Genomic DNA, 13,043 nt, shown 5'->3' with positions numbered 1-13,043 from the left:
TGGAGAGGTGGGGGGAGCAAAGGTGGTGGTGGAGGGAGCAACACCCATTTCTAATTAGTTAAGAAAAATTCTTAACCAACTTTGAAAGCCGGTCCTTAGCCAACTTTACGTTAAAAAAGTTATTTAATCGATTTTTAAAAATCTGTTAAAAATTTATTTAATCAATTTTTTAAATCTAATTAATAATTCGTAAGCTTTTAAAAACAAGTTAAGGTTTTAATGATTTTTGAAATCCATAAAATTCTTTCAAAGTCTATTGAATCTTAATGAAAAAGGCCAAAGTTAGAGTTTTGGAGGTGTAAAAAGAAAATGGAGAGGTGCATAGAGAGAAACACCCATGTATAATCTTCAAATGTACAATTCATCTTTGAGGTAGAAAGAGACAAATGATAACGGCACAATATGATTAAAAAGGTCAAACAACACAACAAATTTTATTTCTAATTAAGATGATTAATTATTATTTATTTGTATGAATCAAATATTAAAATAGGATTTCTATCTAACGAATACTTTTTAAAAGAAATAACTTTATGATAATATACATTTTATTTTTTTTATCATGTATTAAACTGTTTATCATTATAATTAATTTTTCTTTTTCAACCTAAACTATTTCCTACCAATGCGAAGTTTTCGTAAATGTAATTTATTTCTAATATTTTCCAATAAACTCTAATCCTTTATTTGAAAGGCGCGTGTAAGAAGTGAAGTTTTGCAACGAAGAGCGAAAAAGGAACACATAATTCTCACACGTGAGTGACACCACACACCGACGTCTGTCGAGCTCCACTCACGAAGTCAATACAAGTCAATTATGTTTTTTTTTCTTTTAACAACTAATTACTAATTTATTTATGAAGTTAAATGAAAAAAATAAATTTCATATTTATATTTTACTACATACGAAATATTTATTTAATTTTTATATTATTATATAAATATTTATAAAAAAAATAATATAATTCAATGGATTTAAAAATAATTCAAATTGCAAGAATGTTTAAATTTATCTTTTGAATTAAGAAAACAGTAAAAACGATGTTCAAATAATTTTCAATTGTGTAAAGGATCATTATATGAAAATACTTCAAGTATCTCATTTTATACATTAAAATATTAATTATTTTTAATACCTTACCAACTATAATTGAATTAATTTACATTTCATTAAATTTCAATAGAAAAAAAAAAGATCCTGTGTCTCATTCAATTGCGTATTTTTTCCATATCCCAATGCATTATTTTGATTCTTTCTTATTTTTAGTGAATTTCTAAAATATATTTATGACTTAATCAGACGACTTGACCTGCAACTTTCTTGTACATGAATGAAAATAATAAAAAATAGAAAAAAGTATAATTAATTGTAATAATTGAATAAAACAGGATGTCAATCTTCAAAAGAATTTGGTCATTAACATAATAATTATTGAAAAGATAGCACTATCGAGTTTATTCTTAAATAGTAAAAGGTAAGTTTCAAGAGACTACAGTAGTAATATAGACAATTTTATTTGAGTAAAATATATTCATCTCATTTAATTGATTTTTTTTTGACATAATTTAGTTTAATTCTTAAAAATAAATAAATAAATTTATTCTTCGAAATAAAAAGAGGTAGTGCTTTTGATAATGGGCCACTGCCATCATAATCATCACGGTGAGGGGTTGGCCACTAAGAATTAAGTAGCATGTATCTCTAATCTTTTCTTCGCCACTCACTCTCTCGGCGCGTTTCACGCCAACATAGATCCTCCGCTTCGCAACTTACAGCACACGCCATGGAACCCAGCAAGCACCACAACAACACCAAGAACGCCAACTGCTTCCTCCCACTCATCCTCTTATCCACCTTCCTCCTTATCCTTTCCCTTCTCGCTTCCTCCACCTCCTCCTCCCAACGCCGCCACCACCGCGTCCAAGTCCCGCCGGAAAAGCCACATTTTGTGGAGTCGAAGCTCAGGGTGAGTCCCACATCGACGAGCGCGGTGCCACGAATCGCATACCTGATATCGGGGTCGGCGGGCGACGGGGAGAGTTTGAAGAGGACGCTGAAGGCTCTGTACCATCCGTGGAACCACTACGCGGTGCACTTGGACCTCGAGGCCTCGGCAAGGGAGAGGTTGGAGCTCGCGAATTTCGTGACCAACGAGCCTCTCTTTGTGAAATTCGGAAATGTGAGAACGGTGGTTAAGGCCAACTTGGTTACCTACAGAGGGCCCACTATGGTCGCTAATACTCTTCACGCCGCCGCCGTTTTGTTGAACCAAGCTCGGGATTGGGATTGGTTCATTAATTTGAGCGCTTCCGATTATCCTTTGGTAACCCAAGATGGTAGGAACCTTCTCCCTCTCTCACCAGCACACTGACACTACTTTCTAACTTACCAAGTATGCTTGTTTTCTGGTTAGACCAACTTCTTCTTTTTTTCCTAAACATTTCTTTTACGAAAAAAATAAGAAAAATAGAAGCTGCTTATCTAGAAGTGAAAATTATTGTGTAAAAGTTGACCGGGATTTAAAAAAATAATTAAATAACTAGTTTTAATTTCATTCAAGTTTGTTTTCTTATTCTTACGAAGAAATTTGTTATAAAAAAATTACCTTCTTCAGTAATGATGTTTCTGTTAATATGCTTCTTTTGGGGTCTTTAGACATTCTTCTCTTTTATCTGTCTTTTTCCTTGCTAATTTTGCTCCCTCTTAAATATAGATTTTTTGTTTGTAAAGGGAATTAAGAATTAGTCTAACTAGGACCAAATCTGTGTTTTAGATGTATTTTCATATCTTGTTTGTTTTCTTGACCAATAATTACTTTTGTCGGCAAACTCTATCTTTCTTTGATACATACCCAAAAAAAAAAAAAACACACACACACACATATATATATATATATATATATATATATAAAAGTAGATGAGTTATAAGATAGTAATATTATAAAGTGGTCATTCAATTATAAATTAAATGCAATGTAATTATATTAACTTTTACAATAATTATCTTTAAACTGTATCTGTAGTTTTCTATGTCGAATAATAACTTAAGATTACGTGGTCGTGTATAACTTTAAACTTCTTATATTGTATTTATCTGTTCCTTAAATGAAAAACTTGCATTTAATTGTTTTATTGTTTCAAGTAATTAGAAATAATTCTTGAGATATCTTTAAAATAGTTATTATAAAAATTAATAAAGTATATTCGCGATTGAATGTTACATAGTACTAAGTAGTAATATTCTTCAAGAAATTTACATTACGGAAGAATTTAATGATTTACTGATTAATTTGCTAGTTGTTTGAAGTTAAAAAATAGTAGAGACAGAGAACCATGGACTATGTTGCCCAGTTTTCATTGTCATTGACCAACTTTTGCAATTTGCTATATTTCTTTTACACAACAGATTTGCTGCATACGCTGTCGTCTATTCCCAGGCACCTGAACTTCATTGAGCACACCAGTGATATTGGTTGGAAGGAGTAAGTTACTAATTATCTTCGTCATTCTGTTCGTTACATGATTTATGAATGTTAAGTGACATAAAATATGTAAAGATCAATGTATCCGTTCTTTACCAGGGCTACTTTACTCGTTTAAATAGGTACCATAGAGCCAAGCCAGTCATACTTGATCCAGGTCTTTATAGTTTGCAGAAATCTGATGTATTTTGGGCGTCGGAGAAAAGAAATGTGCCCACGGCTTATAAACTCTTTACAGGTGACAAACTCTTACCCATTATTTTTCACGAATCACTGTTTTATTTTCCGCTCACCCGGTCAAATTTTTAGCTGTTTCAAATTCGAGTTTGTGAGTGCTAAAAACTACTTCTAATCCCTGCATAGATTAAAGACAATTACAAATACTAAGAGCAGTTAAGGAAATTCTTGAACCTAGCCCGACACTAATAATGTATAGTGTGAAAGATAAGATATTGATATTCGATAGTACTGTGTAAGTGTGAATTTCGATACCTTTTCTACATATGCTCCCATTCTTTTGCTTATTTTTGTCCCAACTTTCCAATGCTGGTTGGCAAGCATCATTTCTGAGCTTCCAATCCTTATATCCTTTAATTCATAATTAGGCATAATTACAAATGCTCAAAGTCGTGCCGCTTCACAGTTTCTCTTTTTTTTCTAAATATGAAGACATGTACGACTAATTTGGTACATGAGATCACAGTTTACTGGAATCTGAGATAACTGTCCATAACAAAAAAGAGACTTAAAATTAAACAAAGTAACTAGAAATTGGTTGTCTCAATTTCATGTCATGGGAGTTGTTAAAATTTGATTCTTGATTTTGCTCAGGTTCTGCCTGGATGATGCTCTCTCGCCCATTTACTGAATACTGTATATGGGGTTGGGATAACTTACCCAGAATAGTCTTGATGTACTATGCCAACTTTCTGTCTTCCCCAGAAGGGTATTTTCACACAGTCATCTGCAATGCAGAGGAGTTTCGAAACACTACTGTTAATCATGACCTCCACTTCATATCATGGGACAACCCTCCAAAACAACATCCCCATTTTCTTACAGATAATGATTACCAGAGAATGGTGGATAGCAATGCTCCTTTTGCTAGGAAATTTGGCAGGAACGAACCAGTCTTGGATAAGATTGATAAGGAACTCTTGGGAAGAAATGCAGATGGTTACGTGCCCGGTAAGTGGTTCACTCAAACGAATTCAAGCACCATTGACCAATATTCTGGGATAGTAAATATCACCGAGCTTAGGCCAGGGCCTGGAGCTGAAAGGCTTGGACGCCTTATCAGTGGTTTATTATCAGCGGAAAATTTTCAGGCAAATCAGTGTTCTTGACACCTTGGAATGCCTACGACGTTCATTGCAGCATTTCCATCACCGAACAGCTGAGAGGCGAACAATTCATTTATCATTTGACGCCTGGAGGATGCTGTGAGGAATAAACAGCAGGGAAAACAGAAATGGCTACCTTTGACTTGATGGTTCTACAGAGAAATTTTAAAAGGAGTCACTATGTATCAGCAGTTCACACGATTTATTAAAACTGTAAGGAATGACAAGTCATCGATGCAACTGTTGTAACCATCAATTATGTAATACGTGGGCAAGATGCTTGCTAGGCAGAAACTGAAATAAGCCACTGTAAAATATTCTCCAAATTCTTTATGCGATGATATGTTAACTTCAGTATATTCTGTGTGTCCTTTCCTTTCTTTCTTTTGCTCTTCTTTTTTCCTCGTGGAGCTACTGCCCTCATAAATTCAACAATAAAGGAACCACAATTTATATTTAATTTTCTTTTCATGTCCATAGATTCTTGCAAATAACTATAATTAACCTAAAGCATGTAAGAAAACAACACATCAGTAAACAATAGCTCACACCCATCAGAAGTGCTATAAAATCCCCATCTTGAGGATGGAATCCAGTAATCTGCACATTTCCTGCGCTTGTGGATGAGAATGATCACCTGCAAGAAACTCTTCAACTTCATTATCCACCTCTATTATGCTGCATCCGGGCTTCTTTCTCATCCCTATTTCTTCAATCCTACTCCTAACTTGTTTCGCGTCTGCGTCCCTCCCAGCTTCTCTATATATATTGTAAGTAAGAACATGAGTGCCGCAGTCAGAGATCCCCATATCAAGCAATTTTTTCCATACCCTATTCCCAACACGAATATTTTTATGAATTCTACATGCATTTAGAAGAGCACCCCACACGTTAGCATCACTGGCTGCAAGTCCACCCATATTCTCCTCAATAAATTTCTCAGCCTCCTCTACCATGCCAGCTCTTGACAGAAGGTCAACAACACAAGCACAGTGCTCCCTTTTTGGGACAACTCCATAAGAGCTACTCATTTCTTCAAACAACCAAAGGCCTTGCTGAACCATCTTTGCATGAGTGCAAGCAGTGAGGACAGCCACAAATGTAGTCTCATTCGGCTTAGTCCCAGAAGCAGCCATTTGATAAAACAACTCGAGCGATTTCTCTGCATCACCATTCAAGGCAACACCACAAATCATAGCATTCCACGCACCGGCATCCTTATCAGCAATGCTCTGAAAAACAGATAAAGCAGATTCTACGCATCCACATTTCGAATACATGTCCACCAAAGCCGTTGCCAAAATTGGATTGGAGTCAAGTTGGAATCTCTTGGCATAGGAATGCACCCACAGTCCCTGTGCGAATGCACCAAGATGAGCACACGCAGTGAGGACCGAGACAAGGACGGAATCATTCGGCTTTGTACCCTCTTTTTGCATCTCTGCAAACAAAGCCAGCACTTCCTTGAAGTCACTAACTCGAGAATACGCTGCAATCATGGCACTCCACGATACAGCGTTTCTGTTAGGCATTTTCTCAAACACTTCTCTAGCCTTTTCCACATTCCCCATTTTACCATAACCGTCAACCATCGCTGTCCCCAACACCACATCTTTCTTTGTCGTTTTATCAAACAATACCCGTGCATGTTCCACCTCACGAGAAACAGAGTAGAACTCGATAAACGCACTCACGACGTAAGGGTCGTCGCGGAACCCGAACATAACGACGTGGCCGTGCACCAAACGGCCAACGACGTTCGAAGAAGGAAGAAGCGCAATGCAAGCTTTGACCAAAGGTGGGAATGTGTAGTTGTTAACGGCAACGCCGTTTTGGAGCATGGACAAGTAGCAGGACACAGCTAGGAGGGGTAAACGCGCTTGGAGGTAGCCTCTAATCATGGTGTTGCACATGAAGGTGTTACGGTGGGTGAGGTGGCGGAAGATGGAGCGAGCGTAGGGGAAAAACGACGCGTCGCTGGAGGTGGCTGCGGCGGAGAGAAGCGGCGCGAGGGCATACGGCGCGTGGTTGTAGCGGCATCGGAGAATGTGAGCGTGTAGCTGCTTGAGTTTGATTAGAGTGTTGCATTTTTGCGCCACGGTTGTGAGAAACCCCTTCTTAACGGTCATATGAACATCAATTGGAAGGGCATTTCTTCTTCAACGCACTCTGCATAATTAAACACTAAATGCATTTGCTGTTTGTTATTTTCAACAATTTTTATTTCTTCCATAATTTATTAATCGAATACATAATTCTTTGTTTAAATTAAATTTATTACAATATTTATGAATAACTTTTTTTTTTAAAATAACATATTTTAATACTTTTTTTTAAACAAGTGTAACAATAATTACAATTGATATAAATGGTTAAGAATTCACACGTCATAAACATTCCTTTTTGACAAGTGGTGTCTAAAATCTCTCTCTCTCTCTCTCTCTCTCTCTCTCTCTCTATATATATATATATATATATATATATATATATATATATATATATAACTTTCAACAAATAAATAGAAATATTAAAAAGTTTAATAAGAATTTAATAATTTAAAAGAATTCCTCCCAAAAATTAATAGGAAGATCAACTTAAAAACGCAAAACCACATTTAAAATATGTTGCTTTTTTTCAACCCTTTCATTTTGTTGCAGTGTTTCCTTTCAGGATATTTGACAAATAATTCCATGATAAGAAAAGTAACTCTTCATGCAACAAAATTATGTCTCACTATCACTTCTAAATATGTTGATTTGTTTATTGCATTTGTTCATGGACTTCCCTTTTATGAACAAGCAAACAAATCCAAACAACCTCATAAATCAACTATTTCTCATGAAGGAGTTCTATACATTTCCCAAAAATTATAATGAAACAATTCAAATGTTGTGCTTGCTCTATGATCACTTAAAAGATTTTTTTTCCTAGTTTGCTTAGCTTTAAGACATAAGTCACAAACCTAATTCAAAGATTCACAATTTTTATTTTTATTAATGGTAGGAACTTACTGTGATTTTACATGAAAAAAGCCCCAAGCTCCTAAAGAACATTGCTCTCCGAATCCCACAGAAAAAAATAGAACTTATTCCTTCACACACAAGCTTGAATCAACAAGATTAGTCATTACACGAAATCTGTTAGTCAATTATAGAATGCAATTGGATTCATCCATTAATTGTGAGATCCATATTAAGTTGCATTTAGGCTAATAAAGAACAATTTTTTTTAGTTTTAGACTCTCCTTCAGAAAGCAAAAGTGTTTTGTCTATTTGGAAGTCCTACAAATATCTTGAATATCAATTTTTTTTACATGATTGATGCACATTTGTCCACAATTTTAATAAATAGACAAGTCATAAAACATTTACTAGTCATGAACTAAGTTGTGTGGATTTCACAGCCTTTAAAAAAAGTCGTGAGCACTTTGTATGACTATTTCGCAAATTTCTTAGAAGATAAAATTATGGAGTTATAACGATTTCAATGTATAGTTCTCGATAGATGATAGATGAGAAGTAATTTTGATAAACAACACATGACTCCCAACATGTAATTCTCGGTAAATAATACTTGATAAACGACGATTAAAGTATGTTATGATCTAATTTATTCTAAGACGAAATTAATGTTGATAAGTCGTAATCTGTCTTTTATAGTACAACTTTCGTAATCAATTTGGTAAAAATAATGTTAAAATTTGATTTCATTGCTGTATAGAAATATTTACACCATAAAAAATAATGTTAACATTAATTGACATTTAAAAGAGTCGAAATTAATTGATATTGGCCACAGAGTAATATCCGACCTAACTTCAGATATTACTTTATGTCACATGACAATTAAGGTTGAATTTTGTTACTGTACAAGGTTAATAAACTCTTTTGTTTTTTTTAATTAATTGTGATCCACTTTTACAATTCTATAAGACGTGAAATTAGAAAAACAGCTAATGTAATTCAATTTTTGGTATTTTATACAACATGAACTATAAAATATAAGTAAACGTTATGACAATAATAGTATTAACTTGTGATTTTGGTTTTAATAGTTATGGTTATTGGTTTTGATTGAATTGTTTTTACCACTCCTTAGAACCCCTAGTTCAGGAAAAAATAGCCCTTACTTTACTTTGATTCTTTGTGAAGTATAAAAATTATTTAGAGAGTGAACTGCGATAAATCTTTAAACAACCATAACATTTGTTTCGATTGACCGATTTGCTATTATTGTATATGGATTTGGGATAGAAAATTTTTTTCACTGGTCAATTTTTATTTTTGTTTTTTCCAAACTTTGAAAAAATATTTCACATAATTAGACTTTGAATTTTGATCTAAAATTTTTTGTGGGAGCTTCTCATGGTATTTTGGTGTTTTCAACAAATTTTCAAGTCATTTGAAATATACTCTAAGTTTTGCCCTAAAGCCTAAATGTATAACGTGTAGTGTAGAATGAACAACAAACAAGTTCAAAAAGATGACAAACAAGTTTTTGAAAATGAAAATGAAAACGAAAACTAACCTTCTTGAAGGTGGGTTTGTCAGAATAAAGTGTTGTTGTCGTTGAGTAAGAAAGGAGAACACGTCTATGAAGGAGAACATGAAAACAATCGATCAAAACAAACGAAAATTTATGACAACTTTGTGACAACTTTGTGACCCAGCGAAAGGAATGCAAGCTCCAGAAGTCAAGGAACCTCCAACGAGGTCGAGTGGATGTGGTTACAGGGGTAGACCAATGTGAAAGAGGCGTGAAGTGAAGGCTAAGCTTTGACGTAGTCGGAAATGGTTAATTGTGTTTCTTTGTATGGGTGTGACTGGCATGAACGAAGGAGCTACACACACTTAGATGAGTGACCGCGGGAAGAACGAATTTATTCTTTGTAAAAATTTATGGTTTAATATGTCAACTGTATATAAAGAAATTTGGTAAGAAATTCTTTTTCACATTTATTATTGAAAATTTTTATATCTAACTCAATTTTTTGTATTTTTAGAAAAAATTGGTATGTAATACTTAAAAAAATTGTTTTATGATTAGATTCTCTAGTCAATTAGATTTAAATATGGATTAATAGTATATGTTTAGAACCTCTATTGTATGGTGGTACGGTCATATTCATGTGAGTGATTTCGCAATCATTTTGTTATTAGCCGAATGATCACTTCGACTAGAGATCAACTTCAATTATCGTTAGCATATAGTAAAACAAAATTACTAACAATTAGGCCGAAATTAAACTCTAGTTAATTAAAAGTCCACTCCAAAAACTATAAATACAAGTTTGTAATAAAAATGTAGGTGATTTCATTCGTCACATATTAATTACTGTAATTGTCGAACACTAACTTTAACATCAAAATATCTTTGCAATTAATTTCACATAATGATAGACAAACAGTAACCCTTACTAGTTAAAGAAACAGATTTTAAAAAGTTGTTAACTGTTTCCATTTCTACAAAGCGAAACAATAATCTTCTTTCAACTATTTCCATTTTTACAAATGTGATCATCTTTGTTTTTAATACCAAAAATGGCAAATCAAATCATTTGCCACCCTTCACTTCACTGTAATAGGCAATACATGTGGTTCATGATAAGGCATTAAATTGCAGAAAACAACCGACTACCTTTTCATGGAAACCATATCTAATTACTTCAACCACACGTGAGAACCATTTCATCGTTTGTGGGGCATTCTATCTAGCAGAGCATTCCCCATAAACAATCACACTTTTAGGTTACAACATTGTTACTTGATTTTATTCTCAAAAGAATTCTTGAAGAATTAAGAAAGAAAAAAATATATTTAAATGATTATTAATCTCAACTCTTGAATAATATGTAACTATTAAGACACATAAAAATGTTGTAAATATTTCTATTTAAAATTTAAAATCATAAAAAATAATTTGAATTCAGTAATCTACTGGTCTCTTACGAAACATTTTCTAATTTTTCAGACAATCTTTAACTTCAATGTCTACGACAAATGCGTTGTAAGAATTTATATTTTACTTTCCTTGAAAGACCTGAAAATTCAGGTCTCCATTTAAGATGGAACCGTTCTTGCATAGTCTACTATTTACTTAACACAAAAACTTAAAACCAGCTTAATAAAATTCAAAACCTTTTTCCGACAACAATCTTATTCTTAAATATCAAATTCATCGTACTGGTGATTAATGAGTAGCATTTTCTCTAATCTCTTGCTCAACCTCAACTTCATTCCTGTATCAGTCTTCTGCTAAACTTATAACTTTCTTTCCAATGTTATCCCCTTTGAAGAGTCCAACAAAAGCAGAAGGGATGCTCTCCACGCCTGATGAAATGTCTTCAATTGTCTTTAACTCTCCTGTACGAAGGTAATCCAAAGTTTTTGAAAAAAAATCTTCAAAAACATTCAGAAAATCAGCAGCCAAAAATCCTCTGATGCTGATTCTCTTGTACACAATGTCCAACATGTTTGGTGAAGCTTTTCTTCCAGCACTACTATACTCAGATATCACCCCACAAACAGCCACTCTTCCAAATATCCTCATATTAGCCACAGCTGCTTCCAGCGTCTCACCCCCAACATTGTCAAAATATACGTCAATTCCATCAGGAAAATACCTATAATATAAAATATAAACCTACATCAAACACAGTCCTCCTCAAAAAGTTTATCTTGAATCACTTACCTTTTAAGAGCATAGTTTAGATCTTTTTCTTCTTTGTAGTTGAATGCTTCGTCAAAACCTAGCTCTTTTTTAAGCAATTCCACCTATGACATAATCCATTATGGATTAGGCTTTTAAGCTTGAAATCAAGTAAGCATAAACTTCAGTTACTTTACCTTTTTCTGGGTACCTGCACAACCAACAACATAGCAACCTAAAAGCTTTGCATATTGGCCTACTAAATTTCCAACTGCTCCACCAGCTGCAGAGACAAAAACCTTTTCACCCTTTAGGGGTTTACACAATTCAAAAAACCCAGCATAAGCTGACAGTCCGTTGAATCCTGCACCAGAGAATGGAATACATAAAACTTCAATTTTCAAAGCTCAGTCATAGCAATAGGATACTACCGTGATACAAAATAGTTAATCTTACAATATTTATTTATAATTATATATTATAAATTTGTTTTATTTTTAATTGTGTAAAATCTCTAAATGTAAATAAGTGACAAATGATATGGAGCAAATCATTATTACCCAGAACTCCAAGATAGTATGATAGTGGAAATTCAGAGGACTCTAATTTTCTCAAGATACTCCCTTCTTTCACCAAACTGTACTGTGCCCATGTGAATACTCCAAGCACCAAATCATCTTTCTGAAACTTAGCATTCCCAGAAGCCACAACTTTTCCAATAACAGCACCATCAATGGCCTGGAATGTGTCAAAACAGAACCACACAAAAACTAATTCTCATGAAGCAATAGGATAAGTCATAAATAAACATTAAAATTATCTACTTCTACTGTGTCTGGTATTTGGTTTGGTGTTGAATTTTGAAGAATTACAACCTTAATTAACAATATTTTAGGTAAATGTTTATGGCATATATAACTTTAAAATGAATTTTATAAACCCAATCCAATCACAGACTGTATCAAAATAATTAACGATTACCTCGCCTGGATTTATGGGTGCTGCAAAGCTTGAAGTACCCTGGGAGGAACTAGAAAGTTTCATGCGGTTAATCTGGTACGGGTCGATAGAAATGTAGAGATTCTTGACTATGATATCATCAGAACCTGGTGCAACGGACAGAGCTATTGTCCCAGTTTTAAGCTCAAAGTTGGCTTCTTTGGGTGCATCTTCAAAGTGATGCTTTATCACTATGTATTTATTCTTCACTTCCATTTTTTCAGCCTTTTTTCTATTGTTGCTGTATTTTTTTGTATACTCTTTAGACCAACTTTACAGATCGACGAGGCATGGCAACAACACAGGCAAACGTCTCTTTATAACAGACTTTGGATTTTTTTTTTCTTTTATTAATTAAGTTTGGATTTAGTTATGTATGGTACAACCTATCATTGAGCCTATTCATTAAGTTTGGATTTAGCCTAAAATGAGTTTCACTATATTCAACTCATTGAATTCAGTTTCAACAATGTTGTTGTGAATGAGTCTAATTTAGGTATGACTCAATCTAACCTATCTAAGTCTAGTTTTTTTAGCTTGACTTGTGCTTAATTCAGGCTGATCCAATGTT

General features: G+C 33.7%; 2 protein-coding genes and 1 pseudogene across 2 annotated transcripts; 1 reads left to right on the top strand and 2 right to left on the bottom strand.

Annotated features, from left to right (window-relative positions):
• The first annotated feature begins 1,547 nt into the window (after window positions 1-1,547).
• LOC148203379 (beta-glucuronosyltransferase GlcAT14B-like) lies at window positions 1,548-5,182 on the top strand. The gene is made up of 4 exons (XM_088106078.1): window positions 1,548-2,337; window positions 3,407-3,482; window positions 3,605-3,720; window positions 4,314-5,182. The coding sequence occupies exons 1-4, from the start codon at window positions 1,785-1,787 to the stop codon at window positions 4,826-4,828; spliced, it is 1,260 nt and encodes a 419-aa protein (XP_087962204.1). The 5' UTR covers window positions 1,548-1,784; the 3' UTR covers window positions 4,829-5,182.
• Window positions 5,183-5,252: 70 nt separating this feature from the next.
• Window positions 5,253-7,031, bottom strand: LOC124844370 (pentatricopeptide repeat-containing protein At5g66520 pseudogene; annotated as a pseudogene).
• Window positions 7,032-10,710: 3,679 nt separating this feature from the next.
• On the bottom strand, window positions 10,711-12,743 carry LOC124844373 (2-alkenal reductase (NADP(+)-dependent)-like). The gene is made up of 5 exons (XM_088107954.1): window positions 12,455-12,743; window positions 12,034-12,211; window positions 11,671-11,837; window positions 11,516-11,598; window positions 10,711-11,447 (listed from the first exon to the last, which is right to left on the bottom strand). Exons 1-5 carry the CDS (start codon window positions 12,686-12,688, stop codon window positions 11,069-11,071), a joined length of 1,041 nt encoding a protein of 346 aa, XP_087964080.1. The 5' UTR covers window positions 12,689-12,743; the 3' UTR covers window positions 10,711-11,068.
• Between the last annotated feature and the right edge of the window lie 300 nt (window positions 12,744-13,043).

This window comes from Vigna umbellata, chromosome 2, assembly GCF_029865625.1.
Source record: "Vigna umbellata cultivar VRB3 chromosome 2, Vumbellata_1.0, whole genome shotgun sequence".
Taxonomy (NCBI): domain Eukaryota; kingdom Viridiplantae; phylum Streptophyta; class Magnoliopsida; order Fabales; family Fabaceae; genus Vigna; species Vigna umbellata.
The sequence above is the reverse complement of the archived record's forward strand: the minus strand, read 5'-3'. Positions and strand labels throughout refer to the sequence as shown.